The 25647-nt window shown below is 39.3% G+C and overlaps 1 protein-coding gene across 5 annotated transcripts in view; it reads right to left on the minus strand.

Moving 5' to 3' along the window:
• The window catches only part of TRIM44 (tripartite motif containing 44), a 115014-nt gene that overhangs the window by 57187 nt on the left and 32180 nt on the right, over window positions 1-25647 (minus strand). For all 5 annotated transcript variants that reach the window (XM_059069948.2, XM_067038012.1, XM_067038011.1 and 2 more), the window contains exon 3: window positions 6625-6864. In XM_059069948.2, the coding sequence (XP_058925931.1) occupies window positions 6625-6864 (240 nt within the window). The remainder of the gene's footprint in view (window positions 1-6624; window positions 6865-25647) is intronic.

Here is a 25647-nt window from a genome sequence, read left to right on the forward strand (position 1 = left end):
CTATTATTACAAACATGCTTAAAAACTATATGTATACACACACACAAACACACAGATATGAAATTATCTTTTTTTCCTTCTTAATTTCTTTAAAAGCATACGGCTTTAAGATAAAATTATAACTGTCTTGCAGTGTTTATAACATATGTAGATTATATACATGTGACAACTATAACATAAAGAATATGGAAAGAGGGTCAGTTGGTCTATACAGTTTCAAGCTATCTACATTTTATGTGAAGTGGTTCAATATTAATTTTAAGTAGACTGAAAATTTAAGGATATATATTATAATCCTTATGGAAACCAACTAAAAAATAACACAAAGTAACAGAGCTAAAAGGCCAATGGATATATAACAATGGAATTCAAATAAATGTTTCAAAAATCCAATAGAAAGCAGGAAAAGACAATGAGAGGAACAAAAACAGAACAAACAGAAAACAAATTGTAAAATGGTAGACCTAAATTTAACTGTATTAAGAATAACATTAGGGCTTCCCTAGTGGCGCAGTGGTTGAGAGTCTGCCTGCCGATGCAGGGGACACGGGTTCGTGCCCCGGTCCAGGAAGATCCCACGTGCCGCGGAGCCGCTGGGCCCGTGAGCCATGGCCGCTGAGCCTGTGCGTCCGGAGGCTGTGCTCCGCAACGGGAGAGGCCACAACCCACGTACCGCATAAAAAAAAAAAAAAAAAAAAAAGAGTAACATTAAATGTTAATGGACATTACACTTGAATTAAAAGGCAGAGATTATCAGAATGGGTAAATGACTAAGACCCAGCTATATGCTGTCTGTGAGAGACATAATTTAACAATACAGACAGACTGAAAGCAAATGGATGGAAAGAGATAAACCACAAAAACAGTAGATTGGCTCTACTAACATTAGATAAAACAGTTATCAAGACAAAGAGCATTATCAGAGAAAAAGGGAACGTTCATAATGATTAAAGGGTTGGTTCATCAGGAAGATGTAACAATCATAAATATGTATTTGCTTAATGATAGAACTTCAAAATATCTAAAGAAAAGCTGACAGAATTTAAAAAAGGAAGAGATAATCCCTAATCATACTTGGAAATTAAACATCCCTCTCTCAGCAGTTGATAGAACTAGACATAAAAATCAGTAAAAACATGTATCATCTGAACTCCTAATTGATATTTAATAGAACACTACCTCAAACTACAGAATACATATTCTTTTCAAGTGCACATATGCATTCACCAAGACCATATGTTGGGCCATAAGGCAAGTCGCAGTTAAGTGTTAGAAGATGGAAATCATTCAGAATAGGTTCTCTGATCACAATGGAAGTAAATTAGAAATGAATAACAATAAGACAATGTAGGAAAATCCCTAATATTTAGAAACTAAACAACCAATGAGCAAAAAGAAGAAATCACATGGTAAATGAAAAAATATTTCAAATTGAATGATAATGAAAACACAATATAACCAAAGTTGTATGATTCAACTACAGCAGTGATTAGAGGGAAATGTACTGCTCTAAAAGTTTACATAAAAGAAGAAAGTAGTAAAATCCCTTACCTACGAAGCTAGATAAAAAAACAAGGTAGGGCTTCCCTCGTGGCGCAGTGGTTAAGAATCCGCCTGCCAATGCAGGGGACATGGGTTCAAGCCCCGCTCCAGGAAGATCCCACGTGCCATGGAGCAACCAAGCCTGTACACCACAACTACTGAGCCCACAAGCCACAACTACTGAGCCCAAGTGCCACAACTACTGAAGCCTGCACGCCTAGAGCCTGTGCTCTGCAACAAGAGAAGCCACCCAATGAGAAGCCCGAGCACCGCAATGAAGAGTAGCCTCCACTCTCCGCAACTACAGAAAAGCCCATGCGTAGCAACAAAGACCCAACACAGCTTCCCCCCCCAAAAAAGTACAGATGATATGAAGTTAATTCTTAAAAAAAAAACAACCAAAAAAACAAGGTAAACTCAAAATAAGTTTAAAAAAAGCAGATGTAAACAATATAGAAAACAAAGAGTAAAATTAACAAATCCAAAAGTTAATTCTTTAAAAAGACCAATAAAATAAAATACAAGTTAGACTGATCAAGGAGAAAGGGGGAAGATCACAAATTATCAGTAACAGAAATGAAAGATGGCTATAGACACATCAGAGGCTACAGACAGTTAAAAAATGATAAGAAAATACTATAAACAACTTTATACTAGAAACTAAAACAACTTAGATAAAAATGACAAATTCCTTGAAAATTACAGCTAATACAAATTTTGAAAATTTTAAATCAATATAAGATGAAAAAATTTGACTAGTTGTATATTAAATAAACTGAATTGGTTATCAAAAACCTTCACATAAGCTCCAGGACAGACTGTTTTGCTGGTAAATTCTATCAAATATTTAAGGAAGAAATAACACCAATCTTACATAAACTCTTACAGAAAACAGATGAGGAGGAAATACTTCTCAGCTTGTTTTCTGAGGCCAGCACAATCCTAATACCTGACAATCCTAAAGCCTGACAATTACATTATAAAAATACAAATTTACAAATAAATATCCCTCTTTGAACACAGACATAAAAATCTCTAACAAGATATTAATGAATTGAACCCAGATAATACATTAATGATCAAGTGGGAGTTTATCTCAGGAATGAAAGGTTGATTTAATATTGTAAAATTACCAGTGTAATCAACCATCACAACGGAATGGAGAAAACCCACTTAATCATTTCAATGGCTACAGAAGAAAATCTTACATATACCACGTTCATCTGAATTATTGTTCCCCATTATCTAATGTGTCATTCCTTTCTGGCTACTCTGTTTTCAAGATTTTTTATTTGTCCTTAGTTTTTAGAAGTTTGACTTTGATGTGTCTGGGTATGGATTTCTTAGATTTATCTCACTTGGGTTCATTCAGCTTCTTAAATCTCTAGGTTTATGTTTTTCAACCAAATTTTAGGAGTTTTGAGCCATTATTTCTTGAATTTTATTTAGCCCTATATTCCTTTTCCTCCCCTTACTGAACAAGTGACATGTATGTTACATCTTTCTTTATGGTCCCATAGGTCCCTGAGACTCAATTCAATTATTTTTCAATCTTTTTTCTTGGTTGTTCAGATTGGATGTCTATTGATATGTCTTCAAATTCACTGATTCTTTCCTCTGTCATTTCCAATTTGCCATTGAGTCAGTCAGTCCAGTGAAGTTTTTACATCAGTCACTGTATTTTGCAGTTCTAAAATTTCATTTGGTCTTTCTTTATATCTTCTATTTCTTTGCTGGTTTTTTTAATTTTTCATTTGTTTCCAGAGTTTGTTATTGCTTATTGAGACATTTTATAAATAGTGACTTTAAAATCCTTGTCTGATAATTCCAAATACTATGTCACCCTATGTAGGTGTTGGCATCCACTGCTTTCTCACTAGTTGAGATTTCATTGGTTCTTGGTATGATGAGTAACTATGGACTGTATCCTAGACATTATAAGACCTGGTTCCTGTTTAAATCTTCTATTCTAGCAGGTAGTCAATCTAGTTAGGTCAGAACACATGTCCTAGACCACTTTTGTGGCTATGGTTCAAATGTCAATTGAGTTTATAAAGTTTCTGCAGTGCCATTCTGGTCGCCTCCCTCAGGTGACAGTGCTCCAATGGAGACTCTATAGTCTCCGCTGGTGTTAGCTCAGGAGGAGGAAGAGCACAAACGCATCACTACACAGTAAAAGGGGATGGTATGAATCCACCCACTGACTCAGTTGGGGAGGGGCTTTGCCTAGTTAATGCAGGGGTGGGAGGGAGGAGTTAAAGCTCCATCCACGGTCCCCATAGGGGAGGGCTGTTATTCCCTTCCTATTACTGTGGGGGAGGGGTATAAGTCAGAGTTCCACCTTCAGGCTCCATGGGAGGTGGGCACCGTTCACTTCTGAGGGGGCAGGTAGAAGTTAGACTTTTACCTAAAGGCTCCATGGAGAAAAAAGTGACACCTCATTGCTATAGGAGAGGGTATAAAATAGTCTCCACTACTGTGGTGCCAACTGGGGCTGGGAAGGGATTCACTGCCAGAATATGCAGGTATTATTAAAAGGTTTCTCTTCAGCTGAACCGCCCTTTTCCCAGTCCTTTGGCTAGAGACCAGCTTTTTCTTGGAGTTGTTCTTTTTGCCTATGCTCATTAGCATTTCCAGTTTGCAGAGCACCCAGGCCAGGATATACAGGAAGCAAGAACCGCCCCCCACCAGGGTACTCATTGCTGTGTGGCTCCTCATATCCCAAGGTCCCTGGTCAGTCTGCCATCTTTCCTCCACTTTTGAGTCTTCTGGTAGCTGACTTAGTATTTTGTCCAGAAATTTTTACTGTTATTAATGGAAAGAGTAAAATGAAAATGCATTTACTCCATCTTGTTCAGAACCAGAAGATGCAATTTGTTTTCAAATGCAAAGATAAGATGCATTGAGGAGTAGAAGGCTGGAAAGATGGCTATATATATAAAATGAATCAGTATAGTAAATTGTTAATGGCAGAATCTTGGTGCAGGTATATGGGTGTAATCTGTAAAAAATCCTTTCAACTTTGCTGTACATTTGAAAATTTTCACAGTAAAATCTTGGGGGGGGGATCTTTTGATTAAATTAAAAATTCAGGTAATTTTAAAAAATCTATACCATGCAAAGAGAAGAAAAGAACTCTGTTGAGTGAAAGAGAGGTACTGGAAATTTGCTCTGATCAATAAGTTACCAGATTAGCTGGAACGAGAGGCTATTAGATAATAACAGCTCTGTGTAAAAGCTCTAGCCGGATGTATGCTACTTCTCATTGTTAATAGCTTATTTTGTCCATTGCCTGGCACTTAGGCTTTGTCATCTTTATATCCCTGAGAGTAATTCCATCAGAGTTAACAAGGATAGTGCAGTTGAGTCACTGAAGTACTTAAAGGACAGTTAATGTTGGGGAGGGACTAAATCCATTCTTTGAAATGAAAATAAAAGAGAGGGAGATGTCTTTAAAAATGAAGTCTTTATTTTTGAAAAAACAACCTAAACAACACACAGAATAAATGTGGAAGGTCCAATCTGAGGGGAATTGGGGACAGTTATGCCAATGATCCCTTGAGTTTAGGTTGAACTTTTTAAGACACAAAATCTACTCCAATATTAAATAAAAATTTTTAAATTAATTAATTAATTTTTTAAAAAGACACAAAGTGAGCACCTCCACAGAGTAAAAGGTCTTAGGAACGCAAGGCTATCGAGGGCACTGATTATCCTTAGTCTTCCCACAGATATAAATGGGATGTTTGGTATACAGCATACAGTAGGGAAAAAGCACAGGCATGGGAACAGGATGGACTGAATCCTGTCTCTCTTTTCTGCTAACTAAATGCCACTGAGTCAATGACTGCAGTTCTCCACATCTCAATAGTCCATCTGTAAAATGGAGACAATGAATGCTAAATTAAGGATTAAATGAAATGATAAATATAACATGCTCTCTTGCCTATCTAGAAACTTCTTTAGGCACACACTTTGTTAATTCTCAGGAGGATGAAATGAAAAGAACAAGAGCTATTCTATTCCTTTCACACAGCGATGAAAATTAATCAAGAACCCTGGATAAGTGAAGCAGATAACTGTCCAATGGTCTCTTACGTTTCCTGTCAGGACAGCACCGACAGTACCTGCCTCCTGGATCATACCGTGGCTCTTCTGCTGGCTGGTTTATTCTGTGGCTAGGCTTTCCTGGGCCAAGGCAAAACTGTTAGTTAAGGCTGAGCTCACTGAGTCAGCAGCTGTCCTAGAAACTTCACAGGACTCTCCTACGTTTTCTTCTAGAAGGGCCTACCCTAAACCTATCTGGCATGAGCTTGACGAGAATTTTCAACATAATGGTATGAAACCTCATAAACAATAGCTTCTCCCCAGTACCTGAAATATAAGTTTTATATTTTTAAAAAATGGCCATCTTAAATTTTTTTTTTTAGAAATATTCTAAATGCCTGAATATGTTGTTTGGTAAAATATCTAACATTGTTTTATCCCTAATACAAAATAACAATGGATGTTGTGACTAAAACAGTAATTCAACATTTACCTTGTATCTTTCATTCATACTTTTTTTTGATCCTCACAATGCTCTAGCCCACATGCCTCTCTTAATCTAACAGTTATGCTCCCAATTTATGCAGTTAGCTCCATATAAAAGCCAGACTGAGGCACCTTTTTACTATTCACAGAATCACTCCAAAATCTTTTATTTTGGCCTGCTTTATGCTCCACTTCCTGACTTACTCTCACTCAGCCCACATTTACAGGCTCATTTCACAACTTGAGATCTGCCAATTGCCCTCTTCTCCAGCTGTGATTTCTGGCTCCCCTCATAAACTGTGAATAGTATTTGCCCCGCTGACTATACTCCTTTAAGTCACGGTGTACACATATTCTGCTAGGCCTAGTTGCTGAGCACAGGCCCTAGCAGCCTGTACTTCCAAACACCAATCTAAACACTTATATCCTATCTAAGCTTTCAATCTATTCATGTTTAGGTACCAAAATGGGGAATTTCCAGAATTAACAAACATGGCAGTCAGTTTCTGCCTATTTCTTATGCTAATTATTATAGGCATTCTCCTTTACCTCTGCCTTTGGCTCAGCTGATTCATTAGAGGTATCAAGTTGTTCCTTGGCTTGGGCCATCTGAGTCATCAATCTATCCATATGGGACTGGATGTCTGCCAGTATCTCAGTCACATGAGCTGTGGCCATTGCTTCCTGGATGTCCACTAAATGAAGGGCCTTCTGCTCCTCATCAGCAATCACTTTTTGAACTTTCTTAAATTCCTGCTGTATAAACACCTTCATCTGGTCCCGGGTTACCTGTAGAAAAGACAATTAAGAATAAGTTGGACACACAAAGAAATGGAAGAGTAGAGCTATTATTTTAAGTGCTGGGCAGCCCTGGCCAAAACACAAACCAACCATGGGTCCTAAGTGATCGTGAAGTTTTGGGAATATCCTCTGAACAATGTTCCTCTAATATCGTTGATGAATTTCCTGCTAATCTTCCTTGCCTTTTTCATTCTTTAGGAGGTAATTCCTTATCTTTCCTTTTTACTTTTTCCTTGGTTTATTTATTTTTTAAATTTTATTTTATTTATTTTTTTATACAGCAGGTTCTTATTAGTCATCAGTTTTATCCACATCAGTGTATACATGTCAATCCCAATCTCCCAATTCATCACACCACCACCATGGCCCCCCCATGGCTTTCCCCCCTTGGTGTCCATATGTTTGTTCTCTACATCTGTGTCTCTATTTCTGCCCTGCAAACCAGTTCATCTGTACCATTTTTCTAGGTTCCACACATATGCGTTAATACATGATATTTGTTTTTCTCTTTCTGACTTACTTCACTCTGTATGACAGTCTCTAGATCCATGCACGTCTCAACAAATGACCCAATTTCGCTCCTTTTTATGGCTGAGTAATATTCCATTGTACATCTGTACCACAACTTCTTTATCCATTCATCTGTCGGTGGGCATATAGGTTGCTTCCATGACCTGGCTATTGTAAATAGTGCTGCAATGAACATTGGGGTGCATGTGTCTTTTTGAATTATGGTTTTCTCTGGGTATATGCCCAGTAGTGGGATTGCTGGATCATATGGTAGTTTTATTTGTAGTTTTTTTCAGGAACCTCCATACTGTTCTCCATAGTGGCTCTATCAATTTACATTCCCACCAACAGTGCAAGAGGGTTCCCTTTTCTCCACACCCTCTCCTGCATTTGTTTGTAGATTTTCTGATGATGCCCATTCTAACTGGTGTGAGGTGATACCTCGTTGTAGTTTTGATTTGCATTTCTCTATTTAGGTCTTCTGCCCATGTGGGGATTGGGTTGTTTGTCTTTTTAATAGTGAGCTGCATGAGCTGTTTATATATTCTGGAGATTAATCCTTTGTCTGTTGATTCATTTGAAAATATTTTCTCCCATTCTGAGGGGTGTCTTCTCGTCTTGTTTATGGTTTCCTTTGCTGTGCAAAAGCTTTGAAGTTTCATTAGGTCCCATTTGTTTCTTTTTCTTTTTCTTTCCATTACTCTAGGAGGTGGATCAAAAAAGATCTTGCTGTGATTATGTCAAAGAGTGTTCTTCCAATGTCTTCCTCCAAGAGTTTTATAGTGTCTGGTCTTACATTTAGGTCTCTAATCCATTTAGAGTATATTTTTGTGTATGGTGTTAGGGAGTGTTCTAATTTCATTCTTTTACACCCAGTTTTCGGAGCACCACTTATTGAAGAGACTGTCTTTTCTCCATTGTATATCCTTGCCTCCTTTGTCATAGATTAGTTGATCATAGCTGCATGGGTTCATCTCTGGGCTTTCTATCTTGTTCCATTGATCTATGTTTCTGCTTTTGTGCCAGTACCATATTGTCTTCATTACTGTAGCTTTATAGTATAGTCTGAAGTCAGGGACTCTGATTCCTCCAGCTCTGCTTTTTTTCCCTCAAGACTGCTTTGGCTATTCGGGGTCTTTTGTGTCTCTGTACAAATTTTAACATGTTTTGTTCTAGTTATGTTAGAAATGCCATTGGTAATTTGACAGGGATTGCATTGAATCTGTAGATTGCTTTGGGTAGTATAGTCATTTTCACAATATTGATTCTTCCAATCCAAGAACATGGTATACCTCTCCATCTATTGGTATCATCTTTAATTTCTTTAATCAGTGTCTTATAGTTTTCTGCATACAGGTCTTTTGTCTCCCTAGGTAGGTTTATTCCTAGGTATTTTATTCTTTTTGTTGCAATGGTAAATGGGAGTGTTTCCTGAATTTCTCTTTCAGATTTTTCATCATTAGTGTATAGGAATACAAGAGATTTCTGTGCATTAATTTTGTATCCTGCAACTTTACCAAATTCACTGATTAGCTCTAGTAGTTTTCTGGTGGCATCTTTAGGATTCTCTATGTATAGTATCATTGCATCTGCAAACAGTGACAGTTTTACTTCTTCTTTTCCAATTTGTATTCCTTCTATTTCTTTTCCTTCTCTGATTGCCGTGGCTAGGAGTTCCAAAACTACGTTGAATAATAGTGGTGAGAGTGGACATCCTTCTCTTGTTCCTGATCTTTGAGGAAATGCTTTCAGTTTTTCACCATGTATGACGTTTGCTGTGGGTTTGTTGAATATGGTCTTTATTATGTTGAGATAGGTTCCTTCTATGCCCACTTTCTGGAGAGTTTTTATCATAAATGGGTGTGGAATTTTGTCAAAAGCTTTTCCTGCGTCTATTGAGATGGTCATACGGTTTTTCTTTTTCAATTTGTTAATATGGTGTACCACATTGATTGATTTGCATATATTGAAGAATCCTTACATCCCTGGGATAAATCCCACTTGATCATGGTGTATGACCCTTTTAATGTGTTGTTGGATTCTGTGTGCTAGTATTTTGTTGAGGATATTTGCATCTACATTCATCAGTGATACTGGTCTGTAATTTTCTTTTTTTGTAGTATCTTTGTCTGGTTTTCGTATCAGGGTGACGGTGGCCTCATAGAAGGAGTTTGGGAGTGTTCCTTCCTCTGCAAGTTTTTGGAAGAGTTTGAGAAGGATGGCTGTTAGCTCTTCTCTAAATGTTTGATAGAATTCACCTGTGACGCCATCTGGTCCTGGACTTTTGTTTGTTGGAAGATTGTTAATCACAGTTTCAATTTCATTACTTGTGATCGGTCTGTTCATATTTTCTATTTCTTCCTGCTTCAGTCTTGGAAGGTTATACCTTTCAAAGAACTTGTCCATTTCTTCCAGGTTGTCCATTTTATTGGCATGGAGTTGCTTGTAGTAGTCTCTTAGGATGCTTTGTATTTCCACAGTGTCTGCTGTAACTTCTCCTTTTTCATTTCTAATTTTATTGATTTGAATCCTCTCCCTCTTTTTCTTGATGAGTCTGGCTAATGGTTTATCAATTTTGTTTATTTTCTCAAAGAACCAGCTTTTAGTTTTATTCATCTTTGCTATTGTTTTCTTTGTTTCTATTGCATTTATTTCTGCTCTGATCTTTATGATTTCTTTCCTCTGCTAACTTTGGGTTTTGTTTGTTCTTCTTTCTCTAGTTCCTTTAGGTGTAACGTTAGATTGTTTGAGATTTTTCTTATTTCTTAAGGTAGGCTTGTATAGCTATAAATTTCCCTCTTAGAACTGCTTTTGCTGCATCCCATAGGTTTTGGATTGTTGTGTTTTCATTGTCATTTGTCCCTAGGTATTTTTTGACTTCTCTTTGATTTCTTCAGTGATCTCTTGGTTATTTAGTAACATATTGTTTAGCCTCCATGTGTTTGCGTTTTTTATGTTTTATTTTCCCTGTAATTCATGTCTAATTTTGTAGCGTTGTGGTCAGAAAAGATGCTTGATATGATTTTAATTTTCTTAAATATACTGAGGCTTGATTTGTGACCCAAGCTGTGATCTATCCTGGAGAATGTTCTGTGCGCACTTGAGAAGAAAGTATAATCTGCTGTTTTAGGATGGAATGTCCTATAAATATCAATTAAATCTATCTGGTCTATTGTGTCATTTAAAGCTTCTGTTTCCTTATTTATTTTCATTTTGGATGATCTGTCCATTGGTGTAAGTGAGGTGTTAAAGTCCCCCACTACTACTAAATCGACAGTGTTACTGTCAATTTCCTCTTTTATAGCTGTTAGTTTCCTTATGTATTGAGGTGCTCCCATGTTGGGTGCATATATATTTATAATTCTTATGTCTTCTTTTTGAATTGATCCCTTGATCATTTCGTAGTGCCCTTCCTTGTCTCTTGTAACATTCTTTATTTTAAAGTCTATTTTATCTGATATGAGTATTTCTACTCCTGCTTTCTTTTTATTTCCATTGGCACGGAATATCTTTTTCCATCCCCTCACTTTCAGTTGGAATGTGTCCGCAGGTCTGAAACGGGTCTTTTGTAGACAGCATATATATGGGTCTTGCTTTTGTATTCATTCAGCAAGCCTGTCTTTTGGTTGGAGCATTTAATCCATTCACGTTTAAGGTAATTATCGATATGTATGTTCCTATTACCATTTTCTTAATTGTTTTGGGTTTGCTTTTGTAGGTCCTTTTCTTCTCTTGTGTATCCCACTTAGAGAAGTTCCTTTAGCATTTGTTGTAGAGCTGGTTTGGTGGTGAATTCTCTTAGCTTTTGCTTGTCTATAACACTTTTGATTTTTCCATCGAATCTGAATGAGATCCTTGCCAGGTAGAGTAACCTTGGTTGTAGGTTCTTCCCTTTCATCCCTTTAAGTATATCATGCCACTCCCTTCTGGCTTGTAGAGTTTCTGCTGAGAAATCGGCTGTTAACCTTATGGGAGTTCCCTTGTATGTTATTTGTCACTTTTCCCTTGCTGCTTTTAATAATTTTTCCTTGTCTTTAATTTTTCCCAATTTGATTACTATGTGTCTCGGAGTGTTTCTCCTTGGGTTTATCCTGTATGGGACTCTCTGCACTTCCTGGACTTGGGTGGCTATTTCCTTTCCCATGTTAAGGAAGTTTTCGAGTATAATCTCTTCAAATATTTTCTCGAGTCCTTTCTCTCTCTCTTCTTCTAGGACCCCTATAATGCGAATGTTGTTGCATTTAGTGTTGTCCCAGAGGTCTCTTAGGCTGTCTTCATTTCTTTTCATTCTTTTTTCTTTATTCTGTTCCGCAGCAGTGAATTCTACCATTCTGTCTTCCAGGTCACTTACCCATTCTGCCTCAGTTTTTCTGCTACTGATTCCTTGTAGTTTTCATTTCAGCTATTGTATTGTTCATCTCTGTTTGTTCTGTAATTCTTCTAGGTCTTTGTTAAACATTTCTTGAATCTTCTCAATCTTTGCCCCCATTCTTTTTCTGAGGTCCTGGATCATCTTCACTATCTTTATTCTGAATTCTTTTTCTGGAAGGTTTCCTATCTCTACTTCATTTAGTTGTTTTTCTTGGGTTTTATCTTGTTCCTTCATCTGGTACATAGCCCTCTGCCTTTTCATCTTGTCTATCTTTCTGTGAATGTGGTTTTTGTTCCACAGGCTGCAGGATTGTAGTTCTTCTTGCTTCTGCTGTTTGCCCTCTGGTGGATGGGGCTATCTAAGTTATGCAAGTTTCCTGATGGGAGTGACTGGTGGTGGGTAGAGCTGACTGTTCCTCTGGTGGGCAGAGCTCAGTAAAACTTTAATCCACTTGACTGCTGATGGGTGGGGCTGGGTTCCGTCCCTGTTGGTTGTTTGGCCTGAGGCAACCCAACACTGGGAGCCTACCCGGGCTCTTTGATGGGGCTAATGGCGGGCTCTGGGAGGGCTCATGCCAAGGAGTACTTCCCAGAGCTTCTGCTGCCAGTGTCCTTGTCCCCACAGTGAGACACACCCTCCCCCTGCCTCTGCAGGAGACCCTCCAACATTGGCAGGTAGGTCTGGTTCAGTCTCCCCTGGGGTCACTGCTCCTTCCCCTGGGTCCCGATGTGCACACTACTTTGTGTGTGCCCTCCAAGAGTGGAGTCTCATTCTCCCAGTTCTGTTGAAGTCCTGCAATCAAATCCCAGTAGCCTTGAAAGTCTGATTCTTTAGGAATTCCTCCTCCTGTTGCCGGACCCCCAGGTTGGGAAGCCTGATGTGGGGCTCAGAACCTTCACTCCAGTGGGTGGACTTCTGTGGTATAAGTGTTCTCTACTCTGTGAGTCACCCACCCAGCAGTTTTGGGATTTGATTTTACTGTGATTGCACCCCTTCTACCATCTCATTGTGGCTTCTCCTTTGTCTTTGGATGTGGGGTATCTTTTTTGGTGAGTTCCAGTGTTTTCCTGTCGATGACTGTCCAGCAGCTAGCTGTGATTCTGGTGTTCTCGCAAGAAGGAGTGAGAGCACGTCCTTCTACTCCACCATCTTGGTTCCAATCTCTCCTTTGTTTATTTTTATACCAGTAATATGTGATTACTTTTTAAAAATTTAATAGATGGGTGTATAAAAAAAATAAAAAGAAATTCCTCTTCTCTCTCTATCCCAATACCATTTTCCTCCTCAGGGGGTAATTACTGTTAACAGTTTGATACATGCCCTTCCAGCCATTTTTCTGTTTTAGTTATATATCAATTCATATACAGGCATACCTTGGAGACACTGTGGGTTCTGTTCTAGACCACCATGGTAAAATGAATATTATAATAAACAGAGGCACACAGTTTTTTGGTTTCCCAGTACATATAAAAGTTATGTTTAGGGCTTCCCTGGTGGCGCAGTGGTTGAGAGTCGACCTGCCGATGCAGGGGACAAGGGTTCGTGCCCCGGTCTGGGAAGATCCCACATGCCGCGGGGCGGCTAGGCCTGTGAGCCATGGCCGCTGAGCCTGCGCATCCGGAGCCTGTCCTCCGCAATGGGAGAGGCCACAACAGTGAGAGGCCCGCTTACTGCAAAAAAAAAAGGTGGTTTATACTATACTGTAGTCTATTAAGTATGCAATAGCATTATGTCTACAAAAATGTACATACCTTAATTAAAAATACTTCATTGCTAAAAAATGCTAACCTTCATTTGAGCCTTCAGAGAGTCATAATTTTTTTGCAATGGTACCATCAAGATCACTGATCACAGATCAACATAACAAACACAATAATAATGAAAAAGTTTGAAATACTACAAGAACTACCAAAATGTGACACAGGGAAGTGAGCAAATGCTATTAGAAAAATAGCACTGCTGGATGTAGGGTTGCTATAAACCTTCAATTTGTAAGACAAAGTTATCTGCAAGGCACAATAAAGTGAAGCACAGTAAAACAAGGTATACCTGTATGTATACAGACAATTATGTTGTTTTTATGTAAATGGATCATAGTGACCATATGGTTCTGTGTTTTGCTTTTCTACTTAAAATATGTTAGTACATACAGAGCAACTTCATTCATTGTATTATTTTTAATGTCTGTATGATACAGGTATACACAGACACGGATATTTATATAGAGAGAGAAAAGGATAAATATATCCATTAAATATTTCCCTTCTTAATGGAAATACAGGATATTTCCAAATTTTTGCTTTCATGAACAATACAGCAATGAACATCATTGGCTATACCTCTTAATATCTGTACATGAATTTCTTTAGAAACCTTTGGAGTCACTGAATTAATTTATATATTCTAAAAGTACTGACTGATACTGCCAAACTGCCCTCCAAAAAAGGATGCACCAATTACACTCCCACAACAATGTGTGAAAGTAAGCATTTTCCTACACCTTTACTGATATTGGATATGATCAAGTTTTTAAATCTTTACTCTCTGATGGGTGAAAATATATTACTGTTTTATTTTGCAACAACAACTATGCAATAGTTAAAATATGACTCTACGCTGTATTTGGCTAGGGCATAAGGCAAACAAAATGAGAAACTACCAAAATAAGAACTTCTGGGCTTCTCTGGTGGCGCTGTGGTTGAGGATCCGCCTGCCAATGCAGGGGACATGGGTTTGTGCACCGGTCCGGGAAGATCCCACATGCCGTGGAGCGGCTGGGCCCGTGAGCCATAGCCGCTGAGCCTGCGCTCTGCAGCGGAAGAGGCCACAACAGTGAGAGGCCCACGTACCGCAAAAAAAAAAAAAAAAAAAAAAAAAAAAAAGAACTTCTAAACTCCACATCTTGCCAATAACTACACTTATTAATGTTTCCTCATAACCATGTTTATTTTATGAATACTTTTAAACAACTATGCATATTGAGTAGCTGAGGTAGGAAACAGGGAAGAGGTAGAACAGTAGACCAAAGGACAAAAGCCAATAGAGAATTTTAGAGCTAAAAGAGAAAGTAGTTGTCATCTAAGTGAACCCCTTTCTTTCACAGAAAGAAAGCAATCTTCTTGCTCCCAGTCTGGTGCTCTGTTCACTGCAACAGTCTGTCAGAAGAGAAGTCTAACTGGGAAAACCTAAAAAGGAGATTGAGAAAGAGAAAGACTAAAGGAGAGGGTAAGATGAGGCCATTTTTTATTAGCCTCTTAAAAACTGAAATAGGCTTGATACTTTAAGCATCTTTTGTGACAGTGCCATAAAACGTCAATGCAAAATAAGGCCCGTAGGACATGTATCCATTCACATATCAAGTGACTAAGTGACATAAGCCCTCATGAATTCATATACTCTTTGCAGGTACTCTCCCTGGTGCTAAAGAAAAGGGGAGGGGGAGTGTTAAATGTTATTAATGTCCCGGCAAGTTCTTTATCAGATTGAGAACTGTGATTTGTGTTTATTTATATAATTCCTTTTTATTTTTAGTGTGTATATTTCAAGGCTGTTATGCTTTATGGTGATCATTTATCAGTGGACCTGGATCTCTACCCTTGAAGTAAATTTGGTCTTGTAAGACCTAGGAACTTCTCTTAGAGACTAACCTAGGAAGTTTTAGCTAAGGGGTGAACTTTTCTGAATTCCTAAGAAAAGCTCTTCCAAGTGACTAAAAATGAACAGCATAATAAAAACTGACTCACTAGACATCACATACACATGTGATTTGAAGTTAGGAAGCTGACATTACAGTCAGGAAAGGTGGGGACTACACTGCAGTAGGTGAATAAATCATGGTTTTTAAAAATTAAATTCTCTATTTTCCTTTACTTTACACAGGTCTTTCAACCTTTATTTTATGCAATTTATTTTTATACAGATCAGGCCACAAATGAGAATTGAAAGCAGAATACTTTACTCTATAAAAATTTTATGCTGCCTTCTCACTCCAGTTCTCTACTAATCAACAGACAGGTATTCTCCAACCTAGTTCAAAATGGCAAGAACAAATTCTGGGTCACGGCATTTATTTAAATCCAGAGCCCAACGGAGAGACACCCTGGGGGATTAGGCAAGTGGTAGGTTGAGTACTCTGGAGAAAGAACTCCTACCAATGGCAGGAATGAAACAGATTACAAAACTCCCTTTCAGGTTTCACTTCACCTCATCATTAAAACTCCACCCTGCTATAAACTTAACCGTTCTCCAGGAGCAGCAGGCCCTTTGCATCAGCACCTGCTAGTTGGGAGCCACTGACATCATTTGACTAGGTTTCCTAGAACTTCTTCAGCCTTTATACTACAGCTCCCCAAAGGTGCGAGTGACAGTCCCATACTCTTGACTATACCACACATGAGTTATGTCCACAGAGAAAATTCTTCACAAGCAGAGAAGAGAGAAAGCTGGATATATCACAGAATGATAAAACTGGTGATGTAAAAGGTTCCTTTTTTAAATTAGGATCTACTAGTAATTGTCAAATCTTTTTAAAGCCACAGAACTTCCCTTGCCCCAAACAAAGTCTAAATGTAGAACCCCAAAGTATAACAGAACCAAAAGTAAAACCACTCCAGTTAAAAGAAGAATATCCCCTTCCTCCTGAAGTACTTCCTAGGGCACTGGTAGTGCTCTCCAGGAAAATCACACCTGAGAGACCTGGGTCCTCCACAGCAGGGGTCCTCAGAATCCCAGTTAGGAACCGGGTTGCACAGCAGGAGGTGAGCGGTGGGCAGATGAGCAAACAAAGCTTCATCTGTATTTACAGCCGCTCCCCATTGCTTGCATTACCACCTGAGCTCCGCCTCCTGTAGATCAGCGGCAGCATTAGATTCTCATAGGAGCGCGAACCCTACTGTGAACTGCACACGCGAGGGGTCTAGGTTGCTCGCTCCTTATGAGAATCTAATGACTGATGATCTGAGGTGGAGCTGAGGCGGTGATGCTAGCGCTGGGGAGTGGCTGCAAATACAGATGATCATTAGCAGAGAGGCTTGACTGCACAGAGACCATAATAAATCAATTGCTTGCAGACTCATATCAAAGCCCTATCGGTGAGGGGCAAGTGAAAACAAGCTCAGGGCTCCCACTGATTCTACATCATGGTGAGTTGTATAATTATTTCATTATATATCACAATGTAATAATAACAGAAATAAAGTGCACAATAAATGTAATGTGCTTGAATCATCCTGAAATCACTCCCCCCTCACCAGTCCATGGAAAAACTGTCTTCCACGAAACTGCTCCCTGTTGCCTAAAAGGTTGGGGACCGCTGCTCTACACAAACAAAACCATAAAAAGAGTTTGTTCTCTTTGGTCAATTGACTGGTGCCTAAGTTGTTAAAACTTTAAAGCCCTACGTTGTAAGCAAGTTGACATATCTTCGTTACGGTTGCATTAGGTGAAAAGCAACTATTACTTAAATATAGCATTTTCTAAAATTACTTAAACACAGCATTGTAATTTGAAAAAATAAGCAGCTTATTTGTGAATCGTCAGAACTAACTAGTGAACATCTGATAGTTCTTACTAGAGGTGAGTCCAACTTTACAGGTTGGGGAAAAAAAAAGGTCCCAGAGAGGTACAGTAACAAAGTATGGTTTAGAAACCAACTTTCCTCTGGTCTAGTCAGTGTAGTTCCTCCTATAACACATTGCCTCTAATGATCCCTTTCTGCCTGCTTCAGGTTCTTCATATTTATTTCTTCTTAACTGAGATATTTCTTCAGTTAACAGGTTGCGTCTGTTGTTATCCCCACTAGGATGTGGTTCCCCTGAAGTGAATCTTGGGATAAAGGATATACATTTGAAGAGCTAAGTCTCATTCCACGGTACTTTCTATATGCTCTTACAGTTAATATTTCTAAGCTAGACCAGACCCAAGAGGCATGCAGACTGGCACTTTAAATTAACACACACATAATTAAATACATAAAACCTTGAATTAAGAGCTTGTACTTAAAAAACACCAGCATTCAATGTGTTTGACATAGGCTGAAAGCCATTACCTCCTAGCTAGCTGGCCTGTAGGAAACCAAGGTTTTATTTACATTTTTATTATAGGCAGATTATAAAAACAACAAGCATAATAGCTAGAAAGCATGATGGCTTAAGAAAGATTTGTTCCAGAAAAGCATTGCTGAGATGAACTGAGAAAGATGGAACAGGGTCAGGAACAGGAAGCTACACAAAGGAAAAGCATCTGAGTCTACAATGATTGAAGCTTTCATAAATACTTGTTCTCTTAGCCAAATTTCCTGCAAGTAACTTTAAAGGAACCCATTCCAAAAATGACTAAAAAAATTGTGAAGTGCATGAAAGAGTGTGAAGATGCTAAATACCTCCCCAAAGGTGAAAAAGTCCATTTTTACTCCCCTTTTCCTCTTCTGAATGGCTACTATTCTAAACGAGTATAATAAAAAAGCAGAAAATGGAACTTTTTCAATGCTGCAATCTGTCCTCACTCCCACAGCATGGCACCCTCTCAGCATGCCAGTGTCCATGGAAACTTCCAGGTAGGAAATCTCAAAGTTAAGCCTTCTGTATAGCCTGGGATTTCTGGCATTTTACCTCGAGAGAGCTCCTTGCAAACCTCTGCCAGGCTCCAGTGAGGGTACACAAGGGAAGAGCTTCATCAACAAGTAGGACAGAGTCCTTTTTCAGTGGATGGCTGGATCTCCCATTTCCCGTGTCTTTTGTGTATGAGTGGAAGAGCCACTATTTGTGAATAAAACAACTGTCCACTCCTAAGGCTTGGGAAATTATCCAACAGGCTAGAAACACAGCAGATAAGACCTATGAAAAAAACAAAAACTGTGAACTACATTCTATTACCAACATTCTGAGGGATGGCAAACATTTTCCTGACAACGTGGTTAGAAGCCTGGATTGCTTGGATTTTACAATGGGGTGTTGAGAAGGGTAGAGAAAAGGTTATTAAAATGAACATTTAATCTCTTCCCAAACCATTTTTCTCATCTTCATCAGCAGCCTCTAGACAAAAGCAGTCATTTGTATCTACTTTACCTCCTTTCCTCATTTGGTTAAGAGTACCATGGGATCTCTACCTCAGTTATCACTTAGTTACTTCACGTATGCACTCAATAAAGTAATATGATATTTACTGCTGCTGTATTATTATTTGTATTATAAAAGACTATAAGAAATATACCAAAATGTTGGAGAGTGGTTATCTCTGAGTGCTGGAATTAAGGGTACTTTACTTTTTTTACTACTTTTCAGTCCAAATTTTCTACAATAATGTGTAACACTTATCTTTTCTTGAAGAGTAATTTTTTTAAAGAAATATGGCTCAAAATGACATTAAGTCCTCAGTAAGATATTAGCAAATCGAATCCAACAATGTATAAAAGGAATTATTATATACCACGACTAAGTGGGATTTATCCTGGGTATGCAAGGCTGGTTCAACATTTGAAAACCAGTTCATATGATCTACCATCAACAGGCTAAAGAAGAAAAATCACATGATCATATCAGTAGATGCAAAAAAAGCTCCTGACAAAATCTAATGTCCATTTATGATAAAAAACCATCAGCAAACTAGGAACAGAGAACTTTCTCAACTTCATAAAAAATATACAAAAAATCTACAGCTAACATCATACTTAATGGTGAGAAACTAGACTTTTCCTGCTAAGATCAAAAACAAGGTAAGTATGTTTCCTCTCACTACTCCTTTTCAAAAGACAAAGGGAAATAAAAGGTTTACAGGTTGAGAAGGTAGAAATAAAACAGCCTTTGTTCACAACTGATATGATCATCTATGTAGAAAATCCAAAAGAATCATCAAAAAAAGCTCCTGGAACTAATAAGCAGTTATGACAAAGTTGCCAGATATAGAGCTAATATATGAAAGTCAATCACTTCCCTATATATACCATCAGTGAACAAACGGAATTTGAATTTAAAAACACAATACCGGGCTTCCCTGGTGGCGCAGTGGTTGAGAGTCCGCCTGCCGATGCAGGGGACACGGGTTCATGCCCCGGTCCGGGAAAATCCCACATGCCGCGGAGCGGCTAGGCCCGTGAGCCATGGCCGCTGAACCTGCGCGTCCGGAGCCTGTGCTCCACAACGGGAGAGGCCACAACAGTGAGAGGCCCGGGTACCGCAAACAAACAAACAAACAAAAACACACAAAACACAATACCATTTATATTAGTATCCCAAAAATGAAATACTTAGGTACAAATCAAACAAAATATGTATAAAATCTATATGAGGAAAACTAAAATGAAAGAAATCAAAGGAGGAAAAAAAAGTAAAGACAGTCCATGTTCATAGACAGGAAGACTGAAAATTGTCAAGATGTCAGTTCTTCCCAACTTGATCTATGAATTCAATGCAGTCCCAATCAAAATCCCACCAAGTTTTTTTATGGATATTAACAAACTGATTCTAAAGTTTACATGGAGAGGTAAAAGCCCCATAACAGTCAATACAATACTGAAGAAAAAGAACAAAGTCAGAAGACTGACACTACCCAACTTCAAGACTTACTATAAAGCTACAGTAATCAAGACAGTGTGGTATTGCTGAAAGAACAAGCAAATATATCAGTGGAACAGAACAGAGCCCATAAATAGATCCACATAAATACAGTCATCTGATCTTGAACAAAGGAGCACAGGCAATACAAATGGAGAAAACACAGTCTTTTTAACAAATGATGCTGAAACAACTGGACGTCCACATGCAAAAAAAAAAAAAAAAAAAAAAAAAGAATCTAGCCGGGGATCTTACTTACATCTTTCACAAAAATTAATTCAAAATAATCACGGACCTAAATGTAAAATGCAAAACTATAAAACTCCTAGAAGATAACATAGATGACCTTGGGTATGGTGATGACTTTTTAGATACAATTCCAAAGACACCATCCATGAAAGAAATAATCGATAAGCTGGACTTCATTAAAATTAAAAAACTTGTTCTCTGAGAATGACACTTAAGAGAATGAGAAGGCAAGACACAGACTGGAAGAAAACACACCTGATAAAGGACTGTTATCAACATATACAAAGAACTCTTAAAACTCAACAATAAGAAACCCCAATTTAAAAATGAGCCAATGACCTGAACAGACATCTCATCAAAGAAGATATACAGGTGACAGACAAGCATTGGAAAGATTCTCAACATTATATGTCATTAGGGAAATGCAAATTAAAACAACACCGAGATACCACAACACACCTATTAGAATGGCCAAAATCTGAACAATCACAACACCAAATGCTGATAAGGATGTAGAGCAAGAACTCTCATTCACTGCTGATGAGAATGCAAAATGGTACAGCCACTTTGGAAGACAGTTTGGCAATTTCTTAGAAAACTACATACACTTACCATGGGATCCAGCAATTACGCTCCTTGCTGTTTACCCAAAGGAGTTGAACATTTAGGTCCACACAAAAACCTGCACATGGATGTTTACAGCTTTATTCACAATTGCCAAAACTTGGAAGCAACCAACATGTCTTTAAGTAGGTAAATGGATGAATAAACTGTGATACAAGGACAAGGAAATATTATTCAGTGTAAAAAAAGAGCTATAAAGACATGGAAGAACCTTAAATGCATATGACTAAATGAAAGAATTCAACCTGTATGATTCCAACTGTATGAAATTCTAGAAAAGGCTATGGAGACCATAATAAGATCAGTGGATGTCAGAGGTTTGGGGAGAGAGAAGGATGAACAGGCAGAACACGAGGATTCTTAGGGCAGTGAAAATATTCTGTATGATACTGTAGTGGTAGATAATATGTCACTGTGCATTTTTCCAAACCCATAGAATGTACAACACCAAGAGTGAACCCTAATGTAAACTATGGACTTTGGGTAATAATGATACAGGTTCACTGACTGTAACAAATGCACCACTGTGGTGTGGGATACTGATGTTGGAAGCTGTATCTGTGGAGGCAGGGGGCATATGCAAATGTTATTTTTTGCTCAGTTTTGCTGGGAATCTAAAACTATTCTAAGAAATGAAGTCTGTTTTTAAAAGTCAATACAGTTAAAACAGAAAACGAAACAGCCACTGAAGTGGAGCCTAGAGAAGGTCTGGGGGTGGGCTGAGCATCCAAAGGGCCAGGCAGGACAATTCTTCTGCTTGAACCTTAGTCTCAAACATGTCAACATTTTATTCTTTGCCTTCCCAGTGAATACTAGACCCTTCCTTCCTAATCTGATTCCCCTTTTCTACCACAAATCAAAGCTTTTTAAAAGTCCTTTTCAACTTAAGGTAAAATAATGGCTTCCACAACAACTAAGCACTTTTAGCATGTGCTTCTCCTGCCATTTGAAGATTCCTCTATGGGACCCTCAGTCATCCTGGGGTTCCTCAGAAGAGCCAGGTTTAGTGTCTGGAAAAACTCTGAAAAAGGTCTAACTGATCCAATGAGTGACCTGAAGTGTGAAGTCATTTACTTTTGAGAAATACCAGGCTCATCAATGACAAACAGACATCATCACAATATACTGGAGAGACATGTGCTTCAAGACCTTGTATAACCACAGCAGCACCAACCCTCATGATACTGCTCTTATCACAAAGTAGGAGATGGAGTTAGGCGCAAGGCGGGGAGAAACAGAAGGCATGCCTAACTTTCGCCTGGTTCCTGTCACTGGACGTTCTCTTGCCTTTTAATCTGCGACAAAGATAGGGTCTTATGAACAATAATGATGAAGATATTAAGAGTGACCACATGCAGGCAGCATTCCAGGTGCCATCACAGACGTGTTTCTGATTTAATCCTCAGGCAGGCAACAATACTTTCATTTTATGGTAGGGGAACTGAAGCCCACAGTGGTAAAGTCACTGGCCCGGTGTTACGCAGCAGGTAAGCTATGGAGCAAAGATTCACCTCAGGTCAGCCTGTTCCAGGTCAGGGCTCTGACAACCACTCTATCTAGTAACCTCCTCCTGAAAAGGAAACTGAGCCTCTGAGAACCATTATGAGACCACCAGAAGGCAACTTGACACAGAAGAGAGCACTCGGACTGGGGAGTCAGAGGCCGTGGATGTTTTCAGAACCAACCAGCTGCCTGACTTTGGACAAGTCACTGAATCTCTCAGGGCCTCAAGTTCCTGAGCTATTAAAAATGAAAAGCTAAATTCAATCTTCCTTTTATCTCTAAAATGATATAGCTGCACAAATTTTATACTCTTGGAACTAATTCACTAATCCAGATTTGCCTCTAATCACACTTGTTGCTAAAACAAGAGGGCGCATCAGGGGACTAGGAATCTGACCTAGAAGCTGTAATGGTAACACAGTCAAAATAAGAAGTAAAGAAGAATGCAGAATAACCATTTTCCTATGGCAATGCTGCCTCCTCTCCTACTTTTAACCACCAACCTCATTTAGAAAGTCACATAAAGCCTGCTGCCCGGTCTCTTCCAGCGCTAAAGAGTCTACTAGTCACCAATTCCATTTGCTCTCACTACTGACCTGTCTGTATCATTTAGCACTGCTGATACCACTCAGTCTTTAATTTCTCTCCTCCCATGGTTTCTATGACCTTGGACTTCCCCAGCTTTCTGTTTATCAGCTTCATCCCTGCAATTTTACACACACTCTCCAGACAGCTGCGATTGAGAAACTCTGAGGGTTTTTCAACCTTGGCACTACTGACATTTGGGGTATTTCTCTGTTGTGGGGAAACGTTCTGTGCACTGTAAAATATGTAGCAGCATCCCTGGCCTCTATGTAGTAGAGACAGTAGCACTGCTCCCCACCCCCAATTATGACAACCAAAAGAGTCTCCAGGCATTGTTAAATGTCCCCTGGGGACAAAACTGCTTTCTCTCTATAACCTCCTCCTTAGCAGTTTCATCCCATCTTTGCAATTCAACTACCATCTCCATGGAGATGGCTCCTAAGCCTGGGTTTTCTCTTGAGGTCTCTAGTCTCAACATGCCTTTTTTTTTTTTTTTTTTTTTTGTGATATGCGGGCCTCTCACTGTTGTGGCCTCTCCCGTTGCGAAGCACAGGCTCCGGACACGCAGGGTCAGCGGCCATGGCTCACGGGCCCAGCCGCTCCGCGGCACGTGGGATCTTCCCGGACCGGGGCACGAACCCGTGTCCCCTGCATCGGCAGGCAGGCTCTCAACCACTGCGCCACCAGGGAAGCCCTCAACATGCCTTTTGATGTGTATCTCCACCTGGATACTTTCTTATTACTTAAACCATCAAACATCAAATTGAATCTTCTCCCTCCTCCTCATGATTGTCACTGCTACCATTTTGGGCACTTACATATTAGGCACTATTCTAAGCACTTTACATGTGTTACTTCAATTAATCATCACAATGATACCATGAGGTAGCAATTATTATTATATCAATTTTATAGATGAAGAAACTGAGGGACAGTGGGGATAAGAAACCTGCCCAAATTCACACACATAGTAGGTGGCAAAGGTGGAGTCTGAACCCACACAGTTTGACTACATAATCTGCCTTCTAACCACAACATTATTCTTTCATATCTTCCCTTCAAAACTTGTCCTGTTCCCCTCTCCCCCTTAACAATACCACAGTTTAGGCAATCACCCAGGCTCCAAACTCTGGAATCAAGTTTTATTTTCTCCACTAGATAATAGGTGCCTTGACTTAATATCTGGAGGAGACATTAAAACATCTTTGCTTAGGGTCTGGCACAGAATGGCGGTCAATACCTTCTGACTGAGTGTCAGAAGCCATCCCACACCTGCCTCTCCACCAGTCTGGCTGAAGAAGCCTCCCCCTTTACCTATGAACACCCCTTCTTGCACCCCTTTCCCCACCACTCCCCACTAAATAACTATACCCATTCTCTAGACTCAAACGTTCCATTTAAGCTCCACCTGCCCCCGCCCAACCTAGACCCCTTAACCCAGACCCACTCTCACTTGAACCACTAATTTGCCGAAACACAATTCTAAGACACAAAGAGCTCCTGAGTGATTTGAAGAAACTATTTAGGATTCTGATCCTACCTCCAACTTGTTCCAGGCCAGCTTTCTCTCCTTTCTCATCTCCACTTGGCCCTGAATCCTTGGCTTCCTAATCTTGACCTCAAATCCCACCTTTCGCCCTTCAGACTTAGTAACTGTATGTGCTCTTCAAGCTCTCCTTCGTGTTTAGACCTTAGATTTGCCTTATAAAGTCTTTGGCTTGGCTTGTACCTTTGACTTTCAGAATCACATTCCCTTGGATAGGAACCCCATATTTCAGTCAGAATACTCCAGCCTTCCTCTATTTCTGCCAGCATGCTTCTCCCTGAGACTATAAATTTTGGTACTTGAGCCTAAGTGCGCTATTGTTCTTTACCAGCTTCATGCCTATGACCCTGTAATATGCTTCTTCTGAACTTCCTCCTTTTCATGGTTTTCCCTCCTCGACATCCAAACATAAATACACATGTACACGCACACACACATCCACAGAGCAGTAGAGGCTCAGGACTATGTTTCCTAGAGGCTGTGTACCCGAAATATTCTAATAAACATTTGAATCTACTAATCAGCTGTGAAGCGGATAGCAACTGTGTGCCCCAGTCATCTGAGAGAGACACAGTCACAGCAGACTGACAAGGAGCCCTAGTATGAGAGACGGAGATCTAACCACTATGGCTGTGTCATCATTGCCAAGCATTGTCTCCTCCCAGGACTGCCTGTTCATGCTGTCAAGCTGCTATGAGTTTATTGCCATGACAACTTGATGTGTAACCCAGCGTCATGGCACGGATCTGGATGCACCAGAGAACAATTCAAGAGGGATGCTGGGCTCACTTTCAATGGATACTATTGCTTGCTCTTAAGATGCTTCTCTCTGC

Source organism: Kogia breviceps, chromosome 7, assembly GCF_026419965.1.
Source record: "Kogia breviceps isolate mKogBre1 chromosome 7, mKogBre1 haplotype 1, whole genome shotgun sequence".
In the NCBI taxonomy this organism is placed as follows: domain Eukaryota; kingdom Metazoa; phylum Chordata; class Mammalia; order Artiodactyla; family Physeteridae; genus Kogia; species Kogia breviceps.